The sequence below is a fragment of the Aquarana catesbeiana genome, linkage group LG05 (genome assembly GCF_042186555.1).
Source record: "Aquarana catesbeiana isolate 2022-GZ linkage group LG05, ASM4218655v1, whole genome shotgun sequence".
Taxonomy (NCBI): domain Eukaryota; kingdom Metazoa; phylum Chordata; class Amphibia; order Anura; family Ranidae; genus Aquarana; species Aquarana catesbeiana.
In genome coordinates, this window is record NC_133328.1 from 480,053,032 (window position 1) to 480,078,827 (window position 25,796).

The 25,796-nt window shown below is 42.4% G+C and overlaps 1 protein-coding gene across 1 annotated transcript in view; it reads left to right on the forward strand.

Moving 5' to 3' along the window:
• TAF4B (TATA-box binding protein associated factor 4b) overlaps positions 1–25,796 on the forward strand; it is a 247,096-nt gene that overhangs the window by 40,483 nt on the left and 180,817 nt on the right. The window contains exons 6-8 of the mRNA XM_073631505.1: positions 3,185–3,274; positions 7,773–8,024; positions 16,284–16,419. Of these exons, the coding sequence (XP_073487606.1) occupies positions 3,185–3,274; positions 7,773–8,024; positions 16,284–16,419 (478 nt within the window). The remainder of the gene's footprint in view (positions 1–3,184; positions 3,275–7,772; positions 8,025–16,283; positions 16,420–25,796) is intronic.

Below are 25,796 nucleotides of genomic sequence, written 5' to 3' on the forward strand. Positions count from 1 at the left end.
GTTAGCAATGTGGAGCAAACAGGATTTGGGTAAATGAATGCCATGACATCACTTCTTGCGCAAGTGTGCATCAGTGAGTACAGAGCAGCGGGGCGCCGACACGTTTTATCCAACCCACTCACCTATAACAGAATAGACCGGAAGGTTCCACCCTAGGGAGAGAGGCAACAGGTGGGGGTGGGAGGGGAAGCAAACTTGCTTTACACAGCCCAGCCTCCCAACCCGCCCCAAGGCAGATGAACCAGTAATGACCATCCCAATAGGAGCATGGGGTGGGCTCACGGGTGCCATCATGTCCATCAGGGCACTAATGCTGAGTCCCCAACCCTACAAAAAAAACAAAATTGCACAAATCAAATTTAGACAAGTTTTAAACTAGTGATAACATTTAAAGGGCTACAAACAGGTAATATAAAGCATTCACAACAGAAGCATATACTACACTGTAAACAAAAATTATAAAGTGTGTCAAAAGACATTACCCACTGGGGAGAGCATAATTTAAAGGAACATACACGTTTTTAACCGCACAGTAAACCATAACCTGAACTATCAAATAACATTACTTTTATAGCGTGAATTCAAGAAGTTGGAAAGTTGAAAGACCATACACAAAAATGTGCACATACATGTAGGTGCACACATTGTATTTCACATATGCATCGTTTACTCAGGTTTTTCAAATTTGCCAGACACGAAACTCTGATATGGTTTGAAACTCATGCTCTCATTGAGGTCTGGGGGAGTTGTGCCTTTTAACTTGTATATCCACTGCAGTTCTCTCAAGTATCTGTTTATTTCAGTCACCTCCCCTGGGAGCAGCATAGACCATATCCACTGCCAGAAACCATACTTTTGGTAGCACATAATTGTATTCCACTGCCACATGCCTACCGTAAAATATCCATTTCCAGTTTTCATGGCATGCATGTTGATCATTTGGGTATCTCCAAAATAGGTGTTTAGTCTTACCAATATTAAAGGCTGAACAAGAACATACCATAAGCTATACAACACATTTGGTGTTGCAATTGCCAAAATGCTTCGGAACAAAGTGTCTCCCATTTGGTAGGATGGGGGTCTTGCCTGTGTATTTGTGTTTTTACGCAGTTTGTTTACTGTATAGTATATGCTTCTGTTGTGAATGCTTTTGTAATAAGTTGATGCTTCAGGGAGAACTGCAGTTGATATATACAGTAGGTTAAGACACAGCACCCCCAGATCACAGTGAGAGCATGAGTTTCAAACCATGGAGGGTTCGTGTCTGGCAAATTTGACAACCCCCCCAAGTAAATGATGCACTGTTGCCTCTCTTCCTGGGGTGGACCCCTCCTGCCCATTCTGGAGGGAATTTATTGGGGGCACCTGATGTAAGGAGGGACTCCACTGGGGGCACCTGATTGTGCAACATGTTGGGTCGGGAAAGAAGGAAGTGCAGGTAGTGATGTCTTGGCACCAGACATGGGCAGGGATGGCCGCCATTTTGTGAAGTTGTTCATTTCCCTACATCTTGTTTGCTCTGCATGGCTTTAATGCTCTGGGTGCCGTATTGGAGAGCTACAGTGCCTTGCAAAAGTTTTCACCCATATTGGCATTTTTCGTGTTTTTGTTGCCTCACAACCTGGAATTGTGAGGCAATAGGTGTGTGTGTATATGTAATGACAGATCATGTGGCACTTAGATTGCACACAGGTGGACATTTCACTAATTATGTGACTTCTGAAGGTAATTGGTTGCACCAGAGCTTTTTATGGGCTTCATAACAAAGAGGGTGAATACATACACACATGCCAATTATCAGTTTTTTATTTCTGAAAATATTAGTTTTATGTATCTCTTCTAATTTTACTTCACCAACTTAGACTATTGTATTCTGATCCATGACATATAATTCAGATCAAAAAAACATTGAACTAAAGGCTGTAACAAAATAGGTAAAAAGCCAAGAGGGGTGAATACTTTTGCAAGGCACTGTATAAGCTTCAATAGAGTAAGCTCCTTCTTGTAAATTGTGCTTATATAACTATCTCTTGTTATTTCATGGTAGGTCCAGAGATCCTTGAGCTTTCACAGTAGATGCTCTAGTGACCCCATGGGATCAATTTTGCCTATTTTTTCCTCCTCTGAAACTCCTTCACGACTTCGCAGGATCAAGTTGGAGGACATTCCAGTAAATCTTGTAACACCAAACTGGCCCAAGCGGGTGTGGTACTTGGATATGCACTGGCAAACACCCTTGGCCTCTACCCACACATGCGCCTTTTGTGAGGAGAGTTGCTTATTTAGCTCCTCCTAAACCCTCTCTGGTGATGCTGTGGTATCTCAGTCTGGTGCTCATGCATCTTCAAAAGCCTCCTTTCTGACCTATCCAGGATATTACCAGAGCTCATTTACAATGCATTTTTTCTTGTCTCCTTCATTTCCAATAGGAGAGTATCAGAGTTGATGGCATTGCCTTCTAAGGAACCTTTCCTGGTGTTGCAGAAGGATAAGGTGTTATCATGAAATCTAAGGCTTCCTTTCTGCCAAAGTGGTCCCCTCCTTTCACCTTAACCAAGATTTCATCCTGCCATCCTTCTGTCTGTTCTTCCTTTTACTTCTTGGGTATGGTTTGTGCTGCATGAGTTTACTTGTCAGATTCAGCCCTTAGTCTTTTGGATTCCTTGTTTTCTTCCTGAAGGCTCTCGCAGGGATCATCCTGCTTCTCATTCCACCATCGCTAGGTGGACACATCAGGTCATTGTTCAAGCCTCTTACCTACAGGCTTCCTTTCCTGTTAAGGCACACTCTACTATGTCTGTGGGGGTTTCTTGGGCTTTTCACCATCAAGCATCTGTTTAGCATCATTGTAAGGCTGCTACATGGTCCTTTGTTTTATACATTTACGAAGTTTTACCAAGTGGGTGTTGAAGCCTCTGCTGATGCCACCTGTAGCACCCATAAGGTGCTTCAAGCAAACGTCTATGTACATGTCTAATTTTTTTGTGAGCCTGTTGGCAGTTTGCTGTGTTGCCCACACCTCCCATTCATCTAAGAATATGCCTGTGTCCTGTACTGTACTCCAAGAATAGGATTTTACAGGCAAGTCAAAAATCCTCTTCCTTTTTTTTTTTTTTTTTCTATTGTTTTAAACACTTCTTCCAAAATTGGCTGTCTGTTTTCTGACACTTAATCTGTGTTTTAGGACTCCAAACTTGAACCAGAAGAATTTACTACAAAACTTTACAAAGAACTGAAGTCCTCACCACAACCATATCTGGTTCCATTTCTGAAGGTAAACAACTGGAGCGTTACTTTTCCTTACACAATATGCTACCACCTATTTGTGACAGGGGCCATAGTTTAGCCAGTCAGCTCATGCCACCAAGGCATAAAGAAACATGCCCCATGTCTAAGACCAATATCACAGGGATGCAGTACTACACTATGCTGCATTAGTGCATTGCAGTGATATTTTTATTTTTGCATGGCACCCCAGTACACTAAAGGCAAAGCATTTGTGCTGCACTACCATGCATTGTGTCCCCAAAAAGAGTCAGGTATGTTTTTGGCCATGCTAGAGTGAATTGGAAGCCTATTTATGGATATATTTTATAACAAAGTAGAAGGTCGTCTTATATTTATTGTGTTTTTTTTTTTTTTTTTTTAAATTTCGGTCTTTTTTTCACTTATCGCAAAAAAAAAAACAGTGGTGATCAAATACCACCAAAAGAAAGCTCTATTTTTGTGTGGGGGGAAAAAAAAATCTCATTTGCGTGCAGTGTTGCATGACTGTGCAATTGCTAGTTAAAGCAATACAGTGCTAAATGGCAAAAAAAAAAAGAGGTCGTGAAGAGGGTAAAACCTTCCAGATGTGGTTATTAATGCTTACAGAGCAATGATAAAAAATGCTTGATTTTTTTACCTGGAGTATGACCAGGGCAGAAACCTGGAGTTTTAATGCTAGTGGCTAAAACAGCATAAAAAAAATCTGACAGGCTGGTTGTACCCAAATTGATCAATCGATCAACTTTGGGTACATTCAGCCTGCTCATGCATGGTTTGACTCTCGGCCAGTTCCTGCTGAACTATCTGAGTTTTGAACTGTTTATGGCCGGCTTAACTCCCCTAGTAAGTGGTGCATTTACAAATAAAGAAAAAAATGCCGTTTATGTTTTTTTAATTGCTGGTAAACGACCAGCTCCCGTGGTACTTGTTTCTGTTTGTAAACAAAGGAGCCAGGGATACGCTTCATCTATGCCAGACCTTTTTCCTGGTTGAGATGAGCATAGCTACATACAGCCATTCACTTGTTTTGGCAGCACGTGCAGCTCCCTCTTGTGTCAAAAAGCGCCAGGGATTTTACACCTCATCACACAGGAGCTGCATGTGGCCTTGCTGAAGTAGGTCTTTTTCAGTGGAGCCATATATGTGTGTACTTGTGTTTTTGTGCTGGGAGTTTGCTCCTAGCATGGAGACCAAGCTGTTGCAGACAACTGAGTCTTGTATCAATGATCAGGAGCAGGGAGGACCGCTTATCGATCAGCCTTTGATTGGCTGTTTAATTTACATTGTCCCTTCTATTTCTGTATATGGATCTGCAGGGAAACATAAGCAATAGGAGCTTCTGGTCCTCTGCTGCCGGTCACGTGTAAGAAATAAAAAAAACAGCCTTTGTGATAATCCGTAAAAATAAATAATATCAATAAACCTAAAACGAATGAAAAGCAAGGCACTAACACATAAGTGATAATTACATATGAACAGAGGATAAAAAATAATCCAAATATATACTTGAGTCCAAAAGTAAAAAAAATGCTATTTATAAGAATTCTTAAATATTACACAGTCCAAAAATGTATTTATTTTTCCTAAATCCTGCTGAAGAAAACTCCAATAACTGTGCTCCTGGTCTTAGGTGCCTCAGATGCTCCTCATATAAGTGCTCCACCACAAAGTGTACAAAATGCGCTGTTACCAACAGCATTCACAATATGCAATATACCCTTTTTCCACGTTGTTTTCACAATGTCCAGCCTTAAGAATGGTATATGGGGAAACAACCACCAGCTGATCTCCTCAAGCATCAATGAATGAGATCCAGGGAGAGATGATAATCCAGGATAATGTGATACCATTTTATTAAAAGTCAAAACAATGATTTAAAAATATAAATTGGTGCAAAAAAGGGTGGTACCCTATGACACCAAAGGCACATATCATAGATGCTGTTGGTAAGCATGCATTTTGTACACTTTGTGGTGGAGCCTTTTTATATGAGGAGTATCTGAGGCACCTTAAAGACCAGGAGCACGGAAATTGGAGTTTCTTTCAGCAAGATTTAGGGGAAAAAAATAAAAAAAAATTTGGACAGAGTAATATTTATGAATTCTTCTAAATAAAAATGTTTTCACCTTTTTCATGTATATTTGGTTTGTTTTTTATTCTTCACATGTAATTATCACATTGCTAACAATTGCTTTTCATTGATTTGCTTTTCAGAGGTAATTTATTCACGTAAAGGGGCAGCTTCACTTTTTTTTTTTTTTTTTTTTTTTTTTTTTTTTTAGCATATTGTAATTTTTGGTTGTCGCCAGGGCTTACTAATGTTTCTCGCGATATCAATAAACTGTCTTAAATTGTCAATCAAATGGATATTTGAAATGAAATACTTTATGTTGTGGAAATAACATGGTGTGTGCAGTTTTCTGCCAGTCACAGACTGTGTCATGCCCCTGCAGCCTGTGTCTTAAAAAAATAAAGAGGGGGGTGAAGCCTCCAATAATTTACATGCAATATCCCGTCCCCATTGTGGTTAGTGGGCATGGAGGAGGAGGAGGAGGAAGTAGGCTGTCATTTACCACTGTGTATACGCCCACATGTGTAATTCTGTAGTCGCATTGTCTGCTCCAATGTGATAAGCGAGGAAATGCTCAGCATAGAAACACACTGAAAACTGAGCATGTGCAGTTACCACCACAGCTGTAAAATTCCTAGCTGAATTGGGGACATGAACAGAAAAGGTGGAGATGGCAGGATCAACCAGGTTTTTTGCAGAATACAGGAAACAAAATCTCAGAGTATGAACAGCATGTAATACAGCATTTTTAGATTTGAGTTTAGTGACCCTTTAAGCTACTATTTAACTGTGTGTCCAATTTTAATACTTTGAGTCACTGACCTGAAGCAGGTGTGCCATAAACGTCAGCGTGAACTTAAAGCTCCTGATCGGCATACTAATTCTGAGTCAGTAATTCTGAAAACAAAGGCTTTTGAAGCCTTTGGATCAGTACTACAGACAAGCAGCTAGCTTTTTGTCTTGACATACAGTATGCTTTAATGTATTTCAGTAGAGTAAACCAAGAGTCTTGAAAGTGAAGTCTAAAAGAGTTTTACATCAAATGGGAAGTATTGCCAACACAAAAGGAAGAGGAAGTGTCCAGACTCCCATAGTCAGTCAGTTTATGTTGTACATTATATTCAATGTACAATACCCTTTATACAAGTCTTTAGCATTACCATACAATTTTGATACGTCAACATTTTTCTGAGGTTTTATATAGCAGCCTATGTGCTTAGGCCTCATAATATTTGCCTGCTGTATTTTGATGTGTGACAATGCTTCCAAAAGGCAATATTGTTCGTTTAGACATTAAGCATTCCCTTAATGTAGACCCTTTACATGTTCAATAGTAGAAATGTGAAATGGAGAAAAAGTAAATTGAGCAATATTAATTGGCGTTATTGAACTCTTACATTTACAGAGATAAATCTGACCACACACTAATCAAAATTCACCCAGTTCAGCAGGGACAAGCCAAATTTCGATCACTGTGTGGCTGTCCCAGCTCAATAGAAGTTGGTTGTTTGAACTTCTGTTGAAGGGACATGCTGGAAAATGTTTTTTGATGAGCTGCTGCTCATTGCTCAGTGGCGGGTTCTGCTTTCAGAATACCTGTCTAGGTGGGGAATGGGGTGGGTGGGAAGTCAGGGTTTCCTCTATCTGCCCACTTTGGATGGAATAAACTGTTAGTTTTTTGTTTTATTTTTTCATGCAGCCGTTGGCTACATGAAAAAGCAAAAAAAAAAAAAATAAATAAATAAATGGCAGTCAGCCAGCTTTACATATATCATAAACAAATTTGTGCACATCAATCACTACTGGAACAAAGCTTACAATCCTATTGTCTGTAAATAACCCTGAACTGAATAACAAATTGTAGTGCTTATGAAATCTAAACATCCACAAAAGCCTAGAACAAATGGGCCGAATGTCAGGCGGCGTCGGCCAAAATTCTGCTCGTGTGCGGAAGTCGGCTGCTTGGCTGGCTTCTGTTGAAGGGTCATGACTGAGAAAGGTCTGCCGATCCACTCCTGAGGGTGTGGACCGGAGTGTCCTGGTGGGGGGGGGGGTGGAGTGGTGATCCTGTCAGAAAACAATAGCTCACTTAAAAGGTTTTGTGTATGAAGTGCATACTGTATATTCACATTTATACCATGTATTGAATACTATAGCGAACCAAATTCAATAATACTTTTGTAGGAAACTAGAGATTACTATTACATTTATGAACATCTCAGAAATGCAAATGTTGACTTGAAATTGCAAATTTCTACTGATTTCATGGGTTTGACTAATTTGGACATAAGTTATTGGTTTGTGGGACATGGGAAGATCATACAAAGTCTAGTTCCTGTAAGGAAATAAATGCAGGAGCTAGGGAAAAGCATTTTTTTTTTTTTTTTGTGGTTTACCTTAGACAGAATGTTATGACAATTTGTTTTCTCTACAGAAAAGTTTGCCCTCCTTGCGCCGGATGATGCCGAACTCCCAGGAGTTTATCCTACAATGTGGTCCACAGAACCCAATGCCACCTGTCGCTGTCACCAACTCGCTCTCTTTTGTTAAGATTACACCAACAACATCTATACAGACCATAAAACCAGCAAGCACTACTATAAATAGCAATGCTAAAATTCCCCAGGCTGCGGTAGCTGTGCCCCAGCCACTTAACAGCTTGAAAGCTGTGAACTTCAAGCAGTTGGTAAGATAATTAGATAATTTTTCTGTGTGTGTGTGTGTTTGTTTTTTTTTTTTTTTTTTTTTTTTTTTTTTTTTTTTTTTTTTTCCAGTTTCGCTAGTGGCATGCTTGTTCAGGGTCAGCAGCTCACCACAATTGTGATGGTTAAGCGTCATCTTTACAGGTAGCTAGCATTTTCAGAAGAGGGTTGCAAATAGAAGCTCAGGTACTTTTTATGACAGGTCACTTTTTTTAATGCTTGAACGTTTTTTGTTTTTTTTTTTTGTCCTGTGCTATACGCCACTGTGAGAAATTCCTCCAGCAAACTCCTCACCTCATTGCCTCTAATTCTGTTAACCTTCACTGCTTGGCTACATTTCAAATTGCAAATGAAAACACTGGTTTGTTTTTGTCTGAACACTGCTTTACTTAAAATGTACAGTTTTCTGTTTGTGCTTACGTGGGATGTCTGCGTAGTGTCGATTATGGTATGGTCAGTAGAACACTGCTTAGGCCATGTATGGGGTTAATGATGGTGATATCAAATTGTAAATAAATGCTTTTTTTCATTAGAAGTGCTAATTATTGCATGAAAGAAATTTTTCTTTTATGCAGGAATTTCTGAACCACAGAAAAAAAAAAAATTCAAGAGTATCTCCTTTTATATGCCTTCTGGGATTGTTCCTATGATGATAATAAAATAAATAATTAATATATATAAATATATATATATATATATATATATATATATATATATATATATATATATATATATTATATTATATTATATAATTTTTTTTTTATTTATTTCAAGAGTATGCCTAACCAAAAAACCCAGGCGCATAGAAGTGTCCAGTCAAGTGGATGTAAAGGTTGACACCCGGCCACTGTTACTGATCTCATAAGACCAGAGTAGTAAGCAACAAGACAGTATAAATGGGGAAGCGCTGTTCCAGTGTAAAAAAGACATAATAAAGAAGTTTAAAAGGGTAATCACTTTAATACACTGTTCACGTTAAACAACATCCATAGCCGTGCCAAAAGAAAGGGTTAATCCCCAACCAAAACATGTAGTCCGCCTTCAGGGAGCTCTGGCAATTTGTCTTCTTTATTCCCAAACACTCATCGTAGCCCAGCCTTACTGCCACGGGTTTTGGCTTCTGCCCGCTAGAGCTGCACGATTCTGGCTAAAATGAGAATCTCGATTTTTTTTTTTTTTACTTAGAGGATAGATCACGATTCTCTCACGATTCTCGCGGCGTAACATCATCTTTCACATTAAAACAAAAAAAATTGTGCTAACTTTACTGTTTCGGTTTTTTTTATTTATTGAAGTGTATTTGTTTCCAAAAAATTGCATTTAAAAGCTGGGCAAATACAGTGTGACATAAAATATTGCAGCAATTGCCATTTTATTCCCTAGGGTCAAAAAAAAATATATATATATATAATAAATATATATATATATATATATATATATATATATAATTTGGGGGTTCCAAGTAATTTTTTTTTCGCAAAAAATATTGATTTTAACATGAGAAAGAAGTGTCAGAAAAAGATTTAGACTTTGGTTAAACTTCCTGCATTTACAGTTGTTTAAAACTTGGCAGATTGCCCAGGTTATTTGTTTACACAGAGAAGTTCTATCCCTTTGATCTAAGAAGGATGTTAGTTACAATGTTTCAAGTTCTAAACTTGGCAGACTGCCTGATGCTTTCTTTTGACAGCTGAGTGAGCAGATAATCTCTCCACTTGTGTATATGAAAGAATCGGCAAGCTCAGCAGGAGAGATCGTCAGGGGAGGTGGATCGAGATCACGATTTTTTAACGATTAATTGTGCAGCTCTACTGCCCGCCTAGCGCCTCTACCGGCTACCATGTGCAGTCCTCGCAGTGGAGCATGATCTTCCAACCAGCGACTCCCTCCCGACAGCAGTAATATTAGCCCAGTGCAGCCTCTACAAGGTCCGCGGACGTAGCTCACATCCATCGGGCTATCTTCCCGATCCTTGGAGTTCCAGGACTTGGAGGTAGCCATTCATTCCACCGGGCACAGCTGTAGCCTCTACCAAAGAGGTGTGTTGTAGTGGTTCAGTCATAATTCCATCTCTTTGCACGGCTATGGATGTTTAATGGGAACAGTGTATTAAAGTGTTTACCAATTTAAACTCCTTTTATTATGTCTGTTTTATACAGCGGAACAGCGTTTCCCCCATGTCTAACCAAAACTTTTTTTTTTTTTTTTTTTGGTTAGAGTAGGCAACGCCACTGTTAGTTTTTTTTTTTTTTTTTTTTTTTTTTTATAGCTGTCTGTTTTCTTGCTGTTTAGGTTAACTCTTTCTCCCTGTCCTACTGACCAATATCACCGAAAGTGATGGGAAAGCCAAAATGTTTACAGTTGTCACTAGAAAAAGTGGGTGGAAATTTCCAGTTAGAACACCAGTTTCACTGAAAACTGTCCAAGAGGGAAATTCCCTTTTGTTTAAAGTGGTTGTAAAGGCTAAAGGTTTTTTTTTTTTACATTTAATGCATTCTCTGCATTAAAGTAAAAAACATTTCATGTTCAGCTCTTCTATCCCCCTCCACCCTCCAGCCTCCTATATACTTACCTTAGCACGATCTGAATCCAGCGCTGTGCTCTTGCACTCTCTCTCTCCCCTCACAGGACTCGGAGACCATAGTGGGAGCCATTGCCTCCTGCTGTCAATCAAATCATGTGAGGAGAGAGTGAGCCAAGGACGAGCCGTATTGTGTGTGTCAATAGATGCACATGGCCTGACTTTGGATCAAGCCCGCACCAATGCACCCGTAGGAAGCTCCTTGCTATGGGGCATAAATTGGTCCCTATCATAATCCTCCAGGACAGAGGCTATTTATAATCGTATTATATAGGCTTGTACTATCAGGTGCTTGAACACTGGCAAAGCTTGTGAGGACACACCCCTGCATACCTCTCCCATAACCCTACCTCACTTTCATAGTCCTCGGTTTTTTGCTATTGTCCTAAGGTGATGGACCTCTTACAGTGAAATTGCTCTTGGCTTATTATTTCATCTTCAGATTCTTCAATCAACTCTTCGCTGTTTTTTTTTGTTAAAAAAATAGGAGCAGTGCATTTGGATCGGTGCAACCGCTGTAACTCCTTAGAACCTGTACCTGGACCCCACACCGCTTGCTTCTAGCCCTGGATGTGTAGTTAGCGACGGGGTGCTATACATGCCCGAGACCGTGATCCATTCCTATGAAACCCAGACCCTGAAGACCCCTTTGGGGTCCGGGTCACCCTGTATCACTGACTATTATTGTAAAAACTGAAGCTCTGTTTGGAATGGATTCACTTTAGCGTGTAAACTTTCTAAATTTAGTGCCATAACGAAACCAATCAGAGCTTAGTCTTATGTGGATCACCAGGTTTTGCATCACACCACAGGTCCACACTTTACAGCCACTTACGCCTAGAGCCCCTTTGAGATACTCAGAGGCTTACTCCCACCTTTTTGCCACAATGACTTCTCTACAAAATGGCCCGCACCAGGGTTGCTGCATATGGAATTGCTGCACTCTACCCCTTGAGTACCCCACAGGGGATTACCTGTAGCTATGGTGGAAACTAGGCAAAAGGGAACCACGGCATAAAATTTGGTGGAATGCTTAGGTCTGATCCTGAACACATCCCAAGCAAAAGTTTTCCTTCCAGAGAAGAAACTGCTTTCTCTTAGAGCTCACACTCAGGAATTGAGGTCAGAGACATCCCTTGGTGAGATTTTTCATGAAAGTTCAAGGCCTTATGGTAGCCTTCTTTAATGGCTGTTCCATTTGCTCAATTTTATTTGATACCTTTCCCCCACAATATCTTGACCCGAAACAAGAATGCTCATTCTCTTGATCTACCCATGCTCTTGCACAGAATTCCCTAGTTTGGTGAATCTTCAGCCTTAACAATAGGGAAGTCTTTCCTTCCTCCTCACTGGAAAGTAGTAACAGATGCCAACCTTTTCAGGCTGAGGAGGAGTGTTCCAGTCCCTCACAGTCCAGGGAACATGGTCATCAGTGGAAGCCAAGTTCCCCTTCTCTTGGAGCTCAAAGCAATAAGGATGTCTTTGCAGCACAAGACCCCTTTTCTGCAAGGGCACCCAATCAGGGTGCAATCAAACAATACTGTGGTCAACATCAACCACAAAGTTGATACCAGAAGTCATGCAGTCTTAAAGAATGCAAGTCAGATCATCTCATGGATGGAGACTCGCTATCCAACTACTTCTGCTGTCCACATCCCAGGCGTGGACAACTGAAAAGCAGAGTACCTCAGCTGCCATTGTCTGGATCAAGAAGAATGGTCCCTTCACCCCGGCATCTTCAACCTGATATGTTAGAGATTGCAAATCCTGGTTGTGGATATCTGATTTCTAGATTCAACAAAAAGCTATCTCTGCCTTGGCCTAGGATCAAGGATCCTCTACGCTGGCACTTTGATGCCTTAATAGTCTCCTGGTCTCAGTTGAGGCTAATCTGTACCTTCCCTCCAGTATGAATTCTACCTCCTGCTGCTCCAGAAAATAGAGTAAGAGAAGAAACCAGTGATTCTTCTTGCACCAAACTGGGGAAACACAGACATATTTAAACTACTAGGAGGTGACCCCCTGACCTCTCCCCAGCAGTACAAACCTGCAGTCTTGGGGTCCTCTATTCCATCCTGCTTCTGAGTCTCTAACTTTACCAACATGGCTGTAGAAGTCCAGGTCTTGAGAAACAGAGGGGTCCCTGAACCATTCCTGCCTTGCTAAAAGTAAGAAAAGCTACTTCTAGAAAGATCTGTTTTTGTACCAGGAAATCTGTCTTTGCCTGGTGGTACTTCAATACCAGAGATTGCTCTGTGCATCACCTTCTGACCTTCCTACAATCAAAACTTGAACAGAACGTGGCCTTAAGCACTCTAAAGTACAGGTCTCTGCCTTGTCCATCCTTTTTCAGAAACCTCTGGCCTCACTTTCCCTTGTCAAAAAGCCTTGTTTCGAGGTGTATCTTGGATCAGTCTACCCTTACTGTGCTTCCTTAGAAACTCAACTTGATTCTATCAGCCCTGCTGAAACCACTGTTTAAAAACCCATCAGGGATATTCCCATAGATGACCTCTCCTACAAGGTGGCCTTTTTTGGTTGCTATCATGTCTGTCAGATATGTCTTTGAGCTGGCAGCTTTCTCTTGTAAGGAGCCATTCCTCATTCCTTACAAAGATCATGTAGTCTTACACCAAACACTGTCTTTTCTTCCTAAGGTGGTATCCATCTTCCACCTCAGTGAAGACCTAGTCCGGTTTCTGCCCTGCTCCAAAGCACCCAAAGGAAATTGTTATTTATTGCCTGGATATAGTCAGAGCCATCAGGTCTACCTCAAAGCAACAGCTTTTATCAGGAAGATGGACTCCCTTATTGTCTTATTCTCAGGACATTGCAGGAGGCAATCCTGCTTCCAAGTTCACCATCACTTGATGGATGAGAAATAGAGCTTACATTCTAAAGGACAAAACTCCTCCTCCTGCTCTTTTATTCACTCCAGCAGATCGTTGGGTGCTTCCTGATCACTCTGGCACCAAGCTTCTGTAGCTCAGCTTTGTAAGGCTGCCATCTGGTCTTCTGTTCATGCCTTGTTCAAAGTTTTACAAGTGAGACTTCAAATCTTCTGCAGATTCAGCATTAGGCCACAAGGTTCTAGCAACTGTACTCTTAAGTTGGATCTGTTGATCCTTGTTGGAACAGTTTGTTTCTTGAACAGCTGCATTCATTGCTTGAGAAAATCCCAGGGTCTATGAATACTCAGGCCATCTTCCTTTCTATTTTGGTTTACTCTGTATTGGCTGCTACAAAACTCAATGGGTGGGGTAGGATTATAGGGAAGGCACCCAGGGTGCGTGTCCTCAAAAGCATCGCCAGTGTCCAATCACCTCAAAGTACGAGCCTATAACACAGGTTCTATGAATACTCAGCTTGTGCCCTGTACTGTACTCCAAGGTATGCAATTTACAGGCAGGTCAAAATTCTTTAAGTGTCATTTTGTCTAACAGTACCTGTGCATTGAGGTTGTTATAAGCTCTTTATTGCCTTCTCTCTTTTGTTGTAGCTAACTAGCAATCCCTAAAGAGCAACCGTGAAATTGTTGTGTAAAAATCGACCTTGCATTCAAAAGTCTCTGTGCGAAGTGTGCCTGGATAAAATTACATTATCCCTCTTTTTTTTTTTTTCTAGATTGGCTGGTGGTATTTTTTGTTCCATTAGCTAAGACCAACTAATAGGAAAAAAAGTATTCCAGCCAACATAAAAAGGAGAAGCTGAAGGAAGGAGGTAAAGTCAATGTTGTACACAATAATTTGTACAGATATCTAGAAATTGCTAGAGAGCTGTGATATGAGGGAAGTAATAAAGAGCCTAATAACTGCCTCCATACACAGACACTCTTAAATGAAATGGCAAGAAATATGTCATGTGTCACTTTAAAATAGAACTATTGGCAAAACTTTTTTTTTTTTTTTTTGATAGAGCAAAGAAGGATTATAACCCCTGTCAGATTTTTTTTTTTTTTTTCGCCATCTGTGTTCCACTGTGGAGATTTCCCTGTACTTCCTGTCCCATGGCCAAACAGGAAGAAGTGAGAGGAAATCCCTGCAAATTAAGGGAATTCCTTGGGGACCTCCAGGTCACCAGAACTAGTGTTCCCTTTGGAATATTTCCCCTCTATTACTTTTCTAGGGACAACCCAAAATGTAAAGTGTGTTCTTTTACTTTCAGTGATAATGGTAAACTGGTAAGTAAACGGTAAGTAATGGTAAGTAAAATAGAGGGGGTGAATCTCCAACAGGGGCACGGACAGAAATGCTAATGGACATCCCTCTCCATTCTATCCAAACCAAAAAGAAAAAAAAAGGTGGTTTTGCATTTAGTTATACTTTAAATAATGAGTCCAGATGAGATCTTCCCATTTTATGGTTAGCCAGTTAGTCTTAAGCCAACCATAGACAGATCCAAATTTTGGTCTGTCTATGGGCAGGCTGGTTGTACTGAAGTCGATGCATTGATTGACTTCAGTACAACCAGCCTGTGGGCTTTTTTTCATCTGATCACTGTTGGCAGCTAAAGGCGCCCGCAGTGATTATTTTATTCGGCAGCTGAAGGCTCCTTGTTGGCAGAACACAATAGCTCTGTGGGAGGGATTCCCCCATCAACACTGACTATGTTGATGGGGGAGTTGAGCAATATTCTTTCCTTCAACCCCTGTTTGAAGGAGAGAAAATTGCATAATGTATTACCTGCCCAAGAGGGTTGGAAGTTGATAATAACGATTCTAATTACTGTTATCTCCCTGTCCCCCACCCAGGATTAATGGAATCTGCAGCATTATCTGAATGTATTTTCCTGAATCCCCCCCCCCAATTCCATAGGGATAAATAAATGCTCAATCAATCCTGTCATTGAGGTGTAAATTGACATCTGCCACCACAAATGACATAGGGTAGATGGATCTTTCCTTCTCGTCCTATTGCCTCTTTGTATCTGTGGGCAACTTAAGAACTGAAATCGGTTTACATTTTTAAGCCGTCGTTTTGTAGGCATACAATAGCTGCATCATTTTTTCATTTGCCAACAATAAAGTGTGCGCCTACTTTGCAATTGTCATTTTAACTCTAATGGAGAGTGTTGGTGCTAGTGGCATAGACTGACACTTGTAGATTTCACAGTGTAATTATGTAAAATGAATGATTTTATCTAAAAATGTTGTAATGTTATAAAAAGTGTACATTTCTGTAGTTCACACAGAGGGCTTATTGTAGTAAATGCTTTTCTTAGACAGATTAGCTCAGCAGAATTTGCGCACAGCCCTTTTTGATTTTAGAACATTCATATAACATTTGTTATGTGTGACTTAATTCCATATGAAATAAAACTGCCCAGAAAATCTTGCAGATTTTATTCTAGGACATTTGAGTAAACTGCATTAATGATGAATTTTGAAACCTTCATGACTAGCGGTCTGATAGGCTTGTGTGTCTCAAGGGATTAAGGCCATCTGGACAAGTGTATGTTGGTAGATATTACTGTAAACAACTGGTGAGATTTTTTTGTTGTCATATCCAGACAAGAGTCTGCTTGAGGTTTCCAGAGTGTGATGTGTGTAAACTGAAGGCTAGACACACATGGCTCTAAGCAGTCTTGCTTGATTAAGCACGTTGATGGACTGTTTGGAATGAGGACCTGTTTTTGCCTTCTAACGTTGATGTTACTGTTACAGGTAGTTCAGCAGCCAGCCGTTGGGATAGTGAAGCATGCGACCACGCTGTCCCCCGGTGCGGCAATGACCCTCAATAAACCTGGAGAGAAGCAAATCTCTCTGAATACACTTATCCAAGCAGGGCACCTGACACCAGGTATGCTGCATGCTTAAAGGGTTTTGTAAGTACTAAGATGCTAGTTTTTTAAGGTACTCGTAGAACTATGGTCAAAGGAAAAAGAACGTATATGATCACTGGTAAGCAGCGTGGATTTGATTTAAATCAAGTCGATGATGATGAGTCATGATTTAAATCGCTAGTAAAAAGGCCTGCTTCATCCTTTTTAAACAGCAACTGTCATCTCTGTCACGCAGTGGCTCCTCCTCTGACCCGCTGTTGATTCACCGACAGTCTCATTCACTTTAATGGGATGGCTGATGATGCGGCAGTAACATAACAAGGTGGAGGGACCTGGTGGCAGCAAGTGAGTGGATGCCCGCTAACAGGCGCTGCCATGAGGGGTCTGAAATGACAGGTGCTCTTTAAATGGAAGGACTTATTCTTGCTGGTAGTTAGAATCTTTAATATTTATAAACGAAATGAAGGTTTCCTATTTAGAATAAGCTGTCGGGTTAGTAAAACAGCGATATCAGAACCAATTCAATCATACAGTTTGTAGTGTACATAGCTTTGCACAACAATGGGATAAAGGAATGTTGCTGAACTTTGTTTTATCTCATGGTTACTGTGAAATTGTTTGAATGCACCAATGTAGTGCATGTTATCTCAGCTTGCAGAGCTTGGATTCATTGAATGAGTTTACCAAAGATGTAAATATTGCCGAATATACAGCCTCATGCTACATAACTAAGCTCCATTTCATGCCGAATAAACTAAATTATTAATGTATCCTAAATAGAAAACTATCTTTCTTTATCGTACATCATGGGACACAGAGCTTAAGTAATAACTTAATGGGTTATAGGCCACCTTCAGGTGATGGACACTGGTATACCCAATACAGGAAGTTCACGCCCCTATATAACCCTTCCTCCTTCCAGTAGTACCTCAGTTTTTTCGCCAGTATCTAAGGTGTTGGTTACGAGTGAAGATGTGCTCTGAGGAGCTCCAGGAGGGATCCATGCTGGATTTAAATAACCTCCACACACTGGATCCATCCAAGCCACTGAGGCCAAAGTGGATGGTACACGGGCCTCGCATAGAAGAACAAGGTTTTGCCTGTAAGCCTCTTTTGAGGGCTGGACCCCAGGACCCAGGATTCTTTTTGGCCATGCTACATTACCTAAAGTTGATCCTGAGGGGTGCTATACAGGTCCAAAGGAGTGGAACCCCTATAATAGGGACCTGATCTTTGAAGGTTTCCTAATGCAGCCTGCTGTGATGGGTGAAGTTTGGATTTGTCTGTTTTCAGCAGTATCCTGCAGCGAGGAAAAGATAAGGGAAGAAGCCTAGGAACTGTAAAAAGTCCACCTATGCCTCTTTCTTCCATATGAAAAACATTGTAATGCCTTAAAATCTCCACTAGAGGGAGTAAAAATACACATACCTTGGTACGTTGCTTCTCAGCAGCTGTGTCCAGCTATAAACAGCGTGTGTGTTTCCCAGCAGCAGGAGGGGATTCTTAATTGCCTCTCCCCCCTGGGGGAACTAAGAGGCTGGGGGTAAGCTTATTGTTATGTGTAATGGCTCTTGTTTAAACCCTAAAGTGTTACCAGAATAATAAGCCTCATACTGCGGAGAAAACACCCCCCCCCACCTACCCGGAGGGGTGCAGTGGCGGGTTTTTATGGGTTACTGACACATTTAGCATGTCAGCTGCCTTTTAAAAAAGCCTTGTTGCGCCTAAGCCTTGTGTATATATAGAAAGTCTGGCAAGCGCCAGACGGCGATCGCAGCCTCCTGTCCATTGGGCCTGCATTGCAGACCCGAATGCCGTCCGTGCACACGCAGACTAAGGTTCATTTTTTTTTTTTAAAAGAGGAGGGTGAGTACTGGAAGGGGCATGGCTTAAAGCAGGCGCCATGTGCGGGACGTATCGTCCACGTGGAGCACACGGCGCACAGCTGAGGACGCCAATCAGGCTCACACCTGAAGTTTTGTTATAAAACAGATGCTCTCATTGTCAGAAGATCTCTATCAGAGCAACTGAAAAGAAGAAGTCTGTCACACAGGACACAGGAGCGCTGGGGCACGAAAGGGATGTATACAGGCATTTCCAGTACAGGAAATACATTGTTACTCAGTATCAAGCTGATCTTTATGGTGGCATTGTTTTGCTAGACTATTGCTCAGCAAGTAGTACATTTTACTAGAGTGCCTCTGCTTTTATGTTTAGCACTATGGCTTCCAGAGTTACCACAAAGGTACCAAAAATTCCACCCCCAGGTGCTGGGAACTCCAGTCATGCCCTTCACACTGTCATTCTCTCCGGTGATACCAGATATGGCAAGCCAGGGTGAGTCATTGGAACCAATTGGTGGTGCAACTGCTTCTCACACTTCAGCCCCTATATACGTGACTGAAGATGCATTTTCCTCTGCCCTGCAGGGCCTAGAAGGAAGATTAGCGGATTTAATCGCATCCTTCATCCAAATGGATAGGAAGAGTGCTAGATCCCCCTCCCCCACCTAAAACCCTTTACCAAGGGATCAGTGGGTACAGGATGAGGTATTACCCTCAGGCGATCATGAGGAAAAACAAGCCGATTATTCCTCTGCAGAGGAAACAACAGTTGATGAACCTTTTTCAGCCTCGCAATCTGAGAGCTTGCTGGTACAAACTCTTACGGAGATGGTTCGTTCCACTTTCATGCTACCCCTAACAGAGTCAGCTGAAAGTTTGTTTTCTTTCTTAGGTTCTTTAAAACGTTTACAGCCTTTTCATGCATTTCTGGTCCATGCATTACTAGAAAAGCTTATTTATGCTGAATGGGATCGCCCGGATAAGCACTTTCTCCCTCCAAAGAGATTCTCAGTTCTCTATCCCATGGAGGAGAAATTCACCAAAAGATGGAATGTACCAGTAGTTGACGCTGCGATTTCCAGTGTGAATAAAAGTTTAACTTGTCCAGTAGACAATGCGCAAATGCTTAAAGATCCAACAGATAAAAAGATGGAATTCCTGTTAAAATCCTCTTTTTCTTTGGCAGGGGCCATTACTCAGCCTGCAGTCGCTGCAATAGGCATCTGTCAGTCCCTAAAGAACCAGTTCAGAGAGGCCCTTAAAGGAGGTCCCTTCACAACAGGCCCGTGAGTTGGCCGAATTACCAAAGGCTTTGTTTTGCCATAGACGCTATGAAAGACACTATTCACCAGGCATCCCGCCTTGCACTAGAGCTAGTACACATGCGTAGGATGTACCCTTCGAAACACGTTAGCTGATTGTGATGCCTGTGCGGTCCTCCACGATCTTTGGAAGGTTTCGCTCATCCTAAGTCGTATGCTGTTTGTTGGTGCACTTTTATGGTGTGCCTCCTCCACCAACTGCTTGTGAGTTGTTTCTTTTTACCATTTTTATACAATAAATGTTTTAAAGTTAATGCACAAGGCTGGTGCGCCTTTGTTTTAGGATCCCCTATCCTTGAGGGCAGCAAGGCCTGTGTTGACATACCATTTATATGGTGATCCACCTGTGCGCAGGAGACGTTTTTTTCTTTTCTGCTACTTTATTGTACATGCGTAGGATACTTTGGTTAAAAAATTGGTCAGTCGAAGCACCTTGCAAAAGGCTTCTGACTAGTTTTTCATGGGGATTGACTATTTGGGGATGATTTGGATAAATACATCCAAACGATTTCTAGTGGGAAGAGTAATCTTTTGCCAGTCTAAATGAAGGATATTTATACTTTCTTTTAACAGACTTTTTCTCCTGTGCCAGGGGCATCCGCCTCTAGGCAGTGGTGATAGCCTGCGCCGTCAGACTCTAGAGGAAAACCTCAGGGTCAGGCCAAGGCACAAAAGAAGACCTGGGGCCGGAAATCTGCAAAGCAGAATACTAAAGCCTCATTATGAAGAGGTGCCCCCCTCGCCAGAGTTGGGGGGGGGGGGGAGACTTCTGCAATACTCAGAAGTCTGGCAAGAGGAAATTCAGGACAGATGGCTCATTTCCACGGTGTCTCTAGGATACAAACTAGAATTTTGGGAGTTTCCACCGTCTCGTTTTCTGAGATCAAACGTTCCCAAAGATCCAGGAAAAAGGCAATCTCTGTTTCAAGCAATAGACCGTTTACTGGCTCAGGGGGTGATCATACAGATCCCCACAGAAGAGCAAGGTTTGGGGTTTTTTCAAACCTTTTTACGGTACCAAAACCAAATGGAGATGTCAGACCCATTCTCTATCTAAAGAATCTAAATTGGTTCCTGAAGATCCGCTCCTTTCGCATGGAGTCGATCAGGTCAGTAGTTTCTATCCTACAAGGCGTCTGGCGTCCATCGACATCAGAGATGCATATCTGCATGTCTCTATATTTCCCGCTCACCAAAGGTTTCTGCACTTGGAAGTAGAACAGCAGCTCTTTCAGTTTGTAGCCTTGCCCTTCGGGCTAGCTACAGCACCCCGGGTGTTCACCAAAGTGCTGGCCCCACCTCTAGCCAGGTTAAGGGCACAGGGCATAACAATCTTGGGGTACCTAGACAATCTATTGCTAATAGACCAGTCGGTGGCTCGCTTGGAGCAAAGTGTACGCGTTACAACAAGTTACCTGGAAAGTCTGGGTTGGATTCTCAACCTAGAGAAGTCTTCCTTAAAACCGCTAAAAAAGCTGGAGTATTTGGGCCTGATCATAGATGCAGCCCAGAAAAAGGTATTCTTGCCTCCGGCAAAAATCAACTCCATATGAGAGCTGGTGCAGATGGTCAGGTCGAAAGGAGATCCCTCCATTCGCCTTTGCATGAGGTTGTTAGGAAAGATGGTGGCTTCGTTTGAAGCAGTCCCCTATGCCCAGTTCCATTCGAGACTGTTGCAAAACAGTATCCTGTCTGCTTGGAATAAAACGATCCAAGCTTTGGACTTGCCAATGCGCCTGTCCCCAAGGGTGTCTCAAAGCCTCAGTGGTTACTAACTCAGAATCTGCTGAAAGGAAAATTCTTCAGACCAGTTATCTGGAAAGTGGTAATGACAGATGTCAGCCTTTCAGGCTGGGGAGCAGTACTAGAGAAGACGAATGTCCAGGGACAGTGGTCCAGAACCGAAAGAGCCTTGCCCAGCAAGATCCTAGAGATTCGGGCAGTGCGTCTGGCTCTGAAGGCCTGAACTTCCGGGTTAAGGGATTGTCCTTACAGAATCCAATCCGACAATGCCACAGCTGTGGCCTATATCAATCACCAAGGGGGCACCAAGAGTCTCTCAGCGCAGAGAGAGGTGAACCCTATACTTAAGCACAGAACATTCCTTTCTGCCCATCAGCAGTCTTCATTCCGGGAGTAGAGAATTGGCAGGGAGACTACTTGAGTCGCCAGCAGTTATTCCCGGGGGAATAGTCTCTTCACCCCGACATTTTTCGTGCTGTTTGCCAAAGAGGGGGCACTCCGGACGTAGATCTTCTAGCGTCCAGATTCAACATGAAGTTAGTCAACTTTGTGTCCAGGACAAGGGATCCACTTGCATGCGGAACAGATGCGTTGGTGACACAGTGGGATCAGTTCTCACTGATCTATGCATTCCCTCCCATTCAGTTGCTGCCACAACTTCTTTTGCAGGATCAAGCTGGAAAGAAAGCCGGTAATTCTGGTAACACCAGCATATCCCAGAAGGTCATGGTATGCAGAAATCATAAATATGGCAGTGGAGGATCCATGGTCCCTTCCACTAAGCCCAAACCTGCTCTCACAGGGGCCGATATTCCATCCTCCTTTACGAGCGCTAAATTTAACGGCTTGGCTTTTGAAACCCACATTCTGAAGAAACGTGGGCTTTCCGGGTCAGTTATCTTTATTAATGCAAGGAAGCCAGCTTTCAGAACTATATATTAGAGTCTGGAGGGCTTATGTTTCCTGGTGTGAATCCAAGGGTTGGCAACCTCAGAGATATATCATAGGCAGAATTCTTGTCCTTCTACAATTAGGGGTAGAGATGAAGTTGGCCTTGAGTACGATTAAGGGCCAAGTCTCTGCCTTCTCGGTCTTATTTCAAAGACCGCTTGCTACGCATTCTTTAGTCCGGGGTTTTATGCAAGGGTTGACCTGGATTAATCCGCCAATCAAATCAACTTTTGAGCTCTTGGGACCTGAACTCCGTTTTGTCAGTATTATGAAAACAGCCATTTGAACCGATACAGCATATTCTCTTAGTGCTTCTGACAAGGTAGCTGGTGTTCTTGGTTGCTAAATCCTCAACAAGGAGGGTTTCAGAATTGGCTGCTCTTTCTTGTAAAGAGCCATACTTGATTATTCATGAGGACATAGTGGTGTTACGCCCTCGTTCAGACTTTTTACCAAAAGTGGTTTCAGGTTTTCACCTGAACCAAGATATTGTCCTGCCATCGTTTTTTCCAAAACCATGTTCCAGGGAAGAAAAGTCACTACATTGGCTTGATGTGGTGAGAGCAGTGAAAATCTATTTAACCTTTTGCCGACCGGCGCACGTGGTTAACCCCTTCACTGCCAGTGTCATTTACACAGGAATCGGTGCATTTGTATAGCACTGGTTGCTGTATAAACGACAATGGTCCCAAAAATGTCCGATGTGTCCGCCATAATGTCGCAGTCACGATAAAAATCGCTTTTCGGAGGGGTGTGGCTTGAGTGGTGTGAGTGAATGGCTGCCTAATCCCTCAGCTCCTCAGGATAATCCGCTATAGCGGCCACACAGCGACAGATAACAGGGCTGACAAACGGCTCTTATCACTCCTCTACTCCCCCACACCACCCGACCGCGATGTCCAAACAGAGAAAGGAGTATAAATCTCCTATAAAGCTGACAACTTATTTCTCACTGCCTGGTATCACTGACAGCCAAGATGGCGCCCGGCGGCACATGTGGAAGCTCAGCGTGGCTCTCCTCACCCTCTCCAGGAATGGAATTCCTCCAGACCTCTGTGACACCCCCCTCCACAGACCAGGGTGAATCTTATCCCCTAATTCACCCTCCACAGCAAGCCCAGCTAAATCGAGGCTCAGAACAGAGCCAGAGCACACACAGCCCAGCACAGCTTCCTGTTTATTCTCTCTCCCTCCTCAGCAGTCATCAGTGCTGGAATCATTCCCTGCTTCAGACCAGCCTTTGTCTGAACAAACCATGAAGAACATGCTCCTATCCCTCAGACAGACCCTGTACACTGACCTGTCCACAGCTGTATCATCATTGTCTGTCTCAGTACAGCACCATGACCAACGCATTAACACTATAGAGTCCAGAGTGGGTGATATGTACACTGCCCATAATGAAATGGTGGATGCAGTCACTGACCATGAGGATGAACTACAACAAATCCGACTCAAGCTGGCAGACCTCGAGGACCGTTCTTGAAGGAACAATATAAAATTCCGCAATATTCCAGAGTCGGTCCAACAGGCTGACCTAACAAAATTCATCCAATCTCTAATGCGCTCACTCATACCCGAGTTGTCAGAGAGACCTGTAGATTGACAGGGCACACAGACTCCCTAAACCTCCCCATTTACCAGCCTCTATTCCCAGAGATGTTTTGGCAAGCATCCATTTCTTTACGGTCAAAGAGCGCAGCCAGACTTCCAGACCCCTTTAACTCTATCAATCTCTACACTGACCTCTCCAAAGCCACAATGGAAAACCGCTGCCAACTCGCTACGATTACCAAGGCACTCCAGAACCACAAAATCCCTTACAAATGAGGATTTCCCACCAAGCTACTTATCACCCACCAGAACAAGACCCATGCGGTGAGAACGCTCCCTTCGGGTCTCCAACTATTAAAAGCCTGGCGCATCATACCTGCAGATACCCCAGACCCTCAAGACCAATCAAACCACCAAATGGAGACTGGAGGAGCTTACCAAAATGCTTGAAGCTATATTATGACACGGTTACCTCTGATTCAACAGATGCTGACTACCTGCAGCTTCGTTCATCTGCACCAGTTTGCCTAGACTGTTGATCATAGACCTACCCGTTCCACGGTGAGTCTATCTACCCCCACCCTTGTGGTTTTGTGCAGTAATTACTGCCCATTGAGCTTGAGAACTTCACCTTTTCTCTAGCTTTCCCTTTTTATTTACACTCCCCCATACCTGTACCAGCTACCCTCATCTTATTTTCATTTTATCAACTATATATCTGCATCAGAAATGCTAAAAAACACCTTTCTCATGGCATTTAAAATTGTCTCCATTAATGCTAGAGAGGCCTGAACACTCAGAAGAGATCTTCACTACTTAAGGAGGCCATCACCCAAAAGGCCGATATCCTTTTAGTGCAGGAAACGCATTTCCACTAAACAAAACCACTCAGTTCAAACTGAAAAATTACCACCAGCTCCTTTTTAGCCTCCAATGCAAAGAAAAAAAATGAAGTCTTGATAGCTGTCCGAGATTCTATTCACTTCAACCTGTACCAAACCATCCTGGACCCCGAGGGTGGCTATATATTTGCAATTTGCGACATCAATGGAGTCACGTACACCCTAGTCAACGCCTACGGTCCGAACAAGCAACAACTGCGCTTCTGCAAACGCTTACACAAGAAGGTGACACAAGTCACAAAAGGCAGAATAATTATAGGAGGCGACTTCAATATAGTCGGAAATCCTGACATTGACACCAAATCAACAACCCGCCACCAACGCCCAGCTTTGAATACTTTTCTTCAAGCAAATGGCCTATTCGACGTCTGGAGATGCCATCATGGCTCAGAGCGGGACTTTTCCTATTTTTTGTCATCTCAACTATCCTATTCCCGCATTGACTTCTTTCTGGTAGACAAACACACTCTCCAAGATTACAGCATCCTCAATTGGAACCATTACATGGTCTGACCAAGCTCCTATTACAATCTCTATGGGAGAAAGGGCAATCAAAGCGACTCGTATCTGGAGACTCGACACCTCTCTTCTTGTAGACTCTAGTATCACCCAAACCATCACTGACGAACACCACGCTTTCTACAAACTTAACGACAACCCAGATATTGACCGCTTTGTTCTTTGGTCTACATACGAGGGGAGAATCCTTATTAAACTGCACAGTAAGGCTAAAAAATGGAGGACGCAGCAAATTGAAGAGATACTGTCCCATATTGACCAACTAGAAAGTGTAAACAATCCCCTTCCCACAGCATAGCTAACGAGCTCCTTGCCCAGAGGTAAAAACTCAGCTCTGTACTTCTCTATAAATTTGAAACTGATCTTAAAATTAGCAAGGCCAACTTCTATGCTTTGGGTAACAAAGCCAGTTCACTTCTAGCCCGTCAAGTTAAGGCTCAAAGAACCAAATGTAAAATTACTTCCCTCCACCACCCCACTTCTAAACGCTTACTAACCAATCCCCAAGACATAGCAAATGCCTTCAGTGACTACTATTCCTCCCTCTATAAAGCCAATG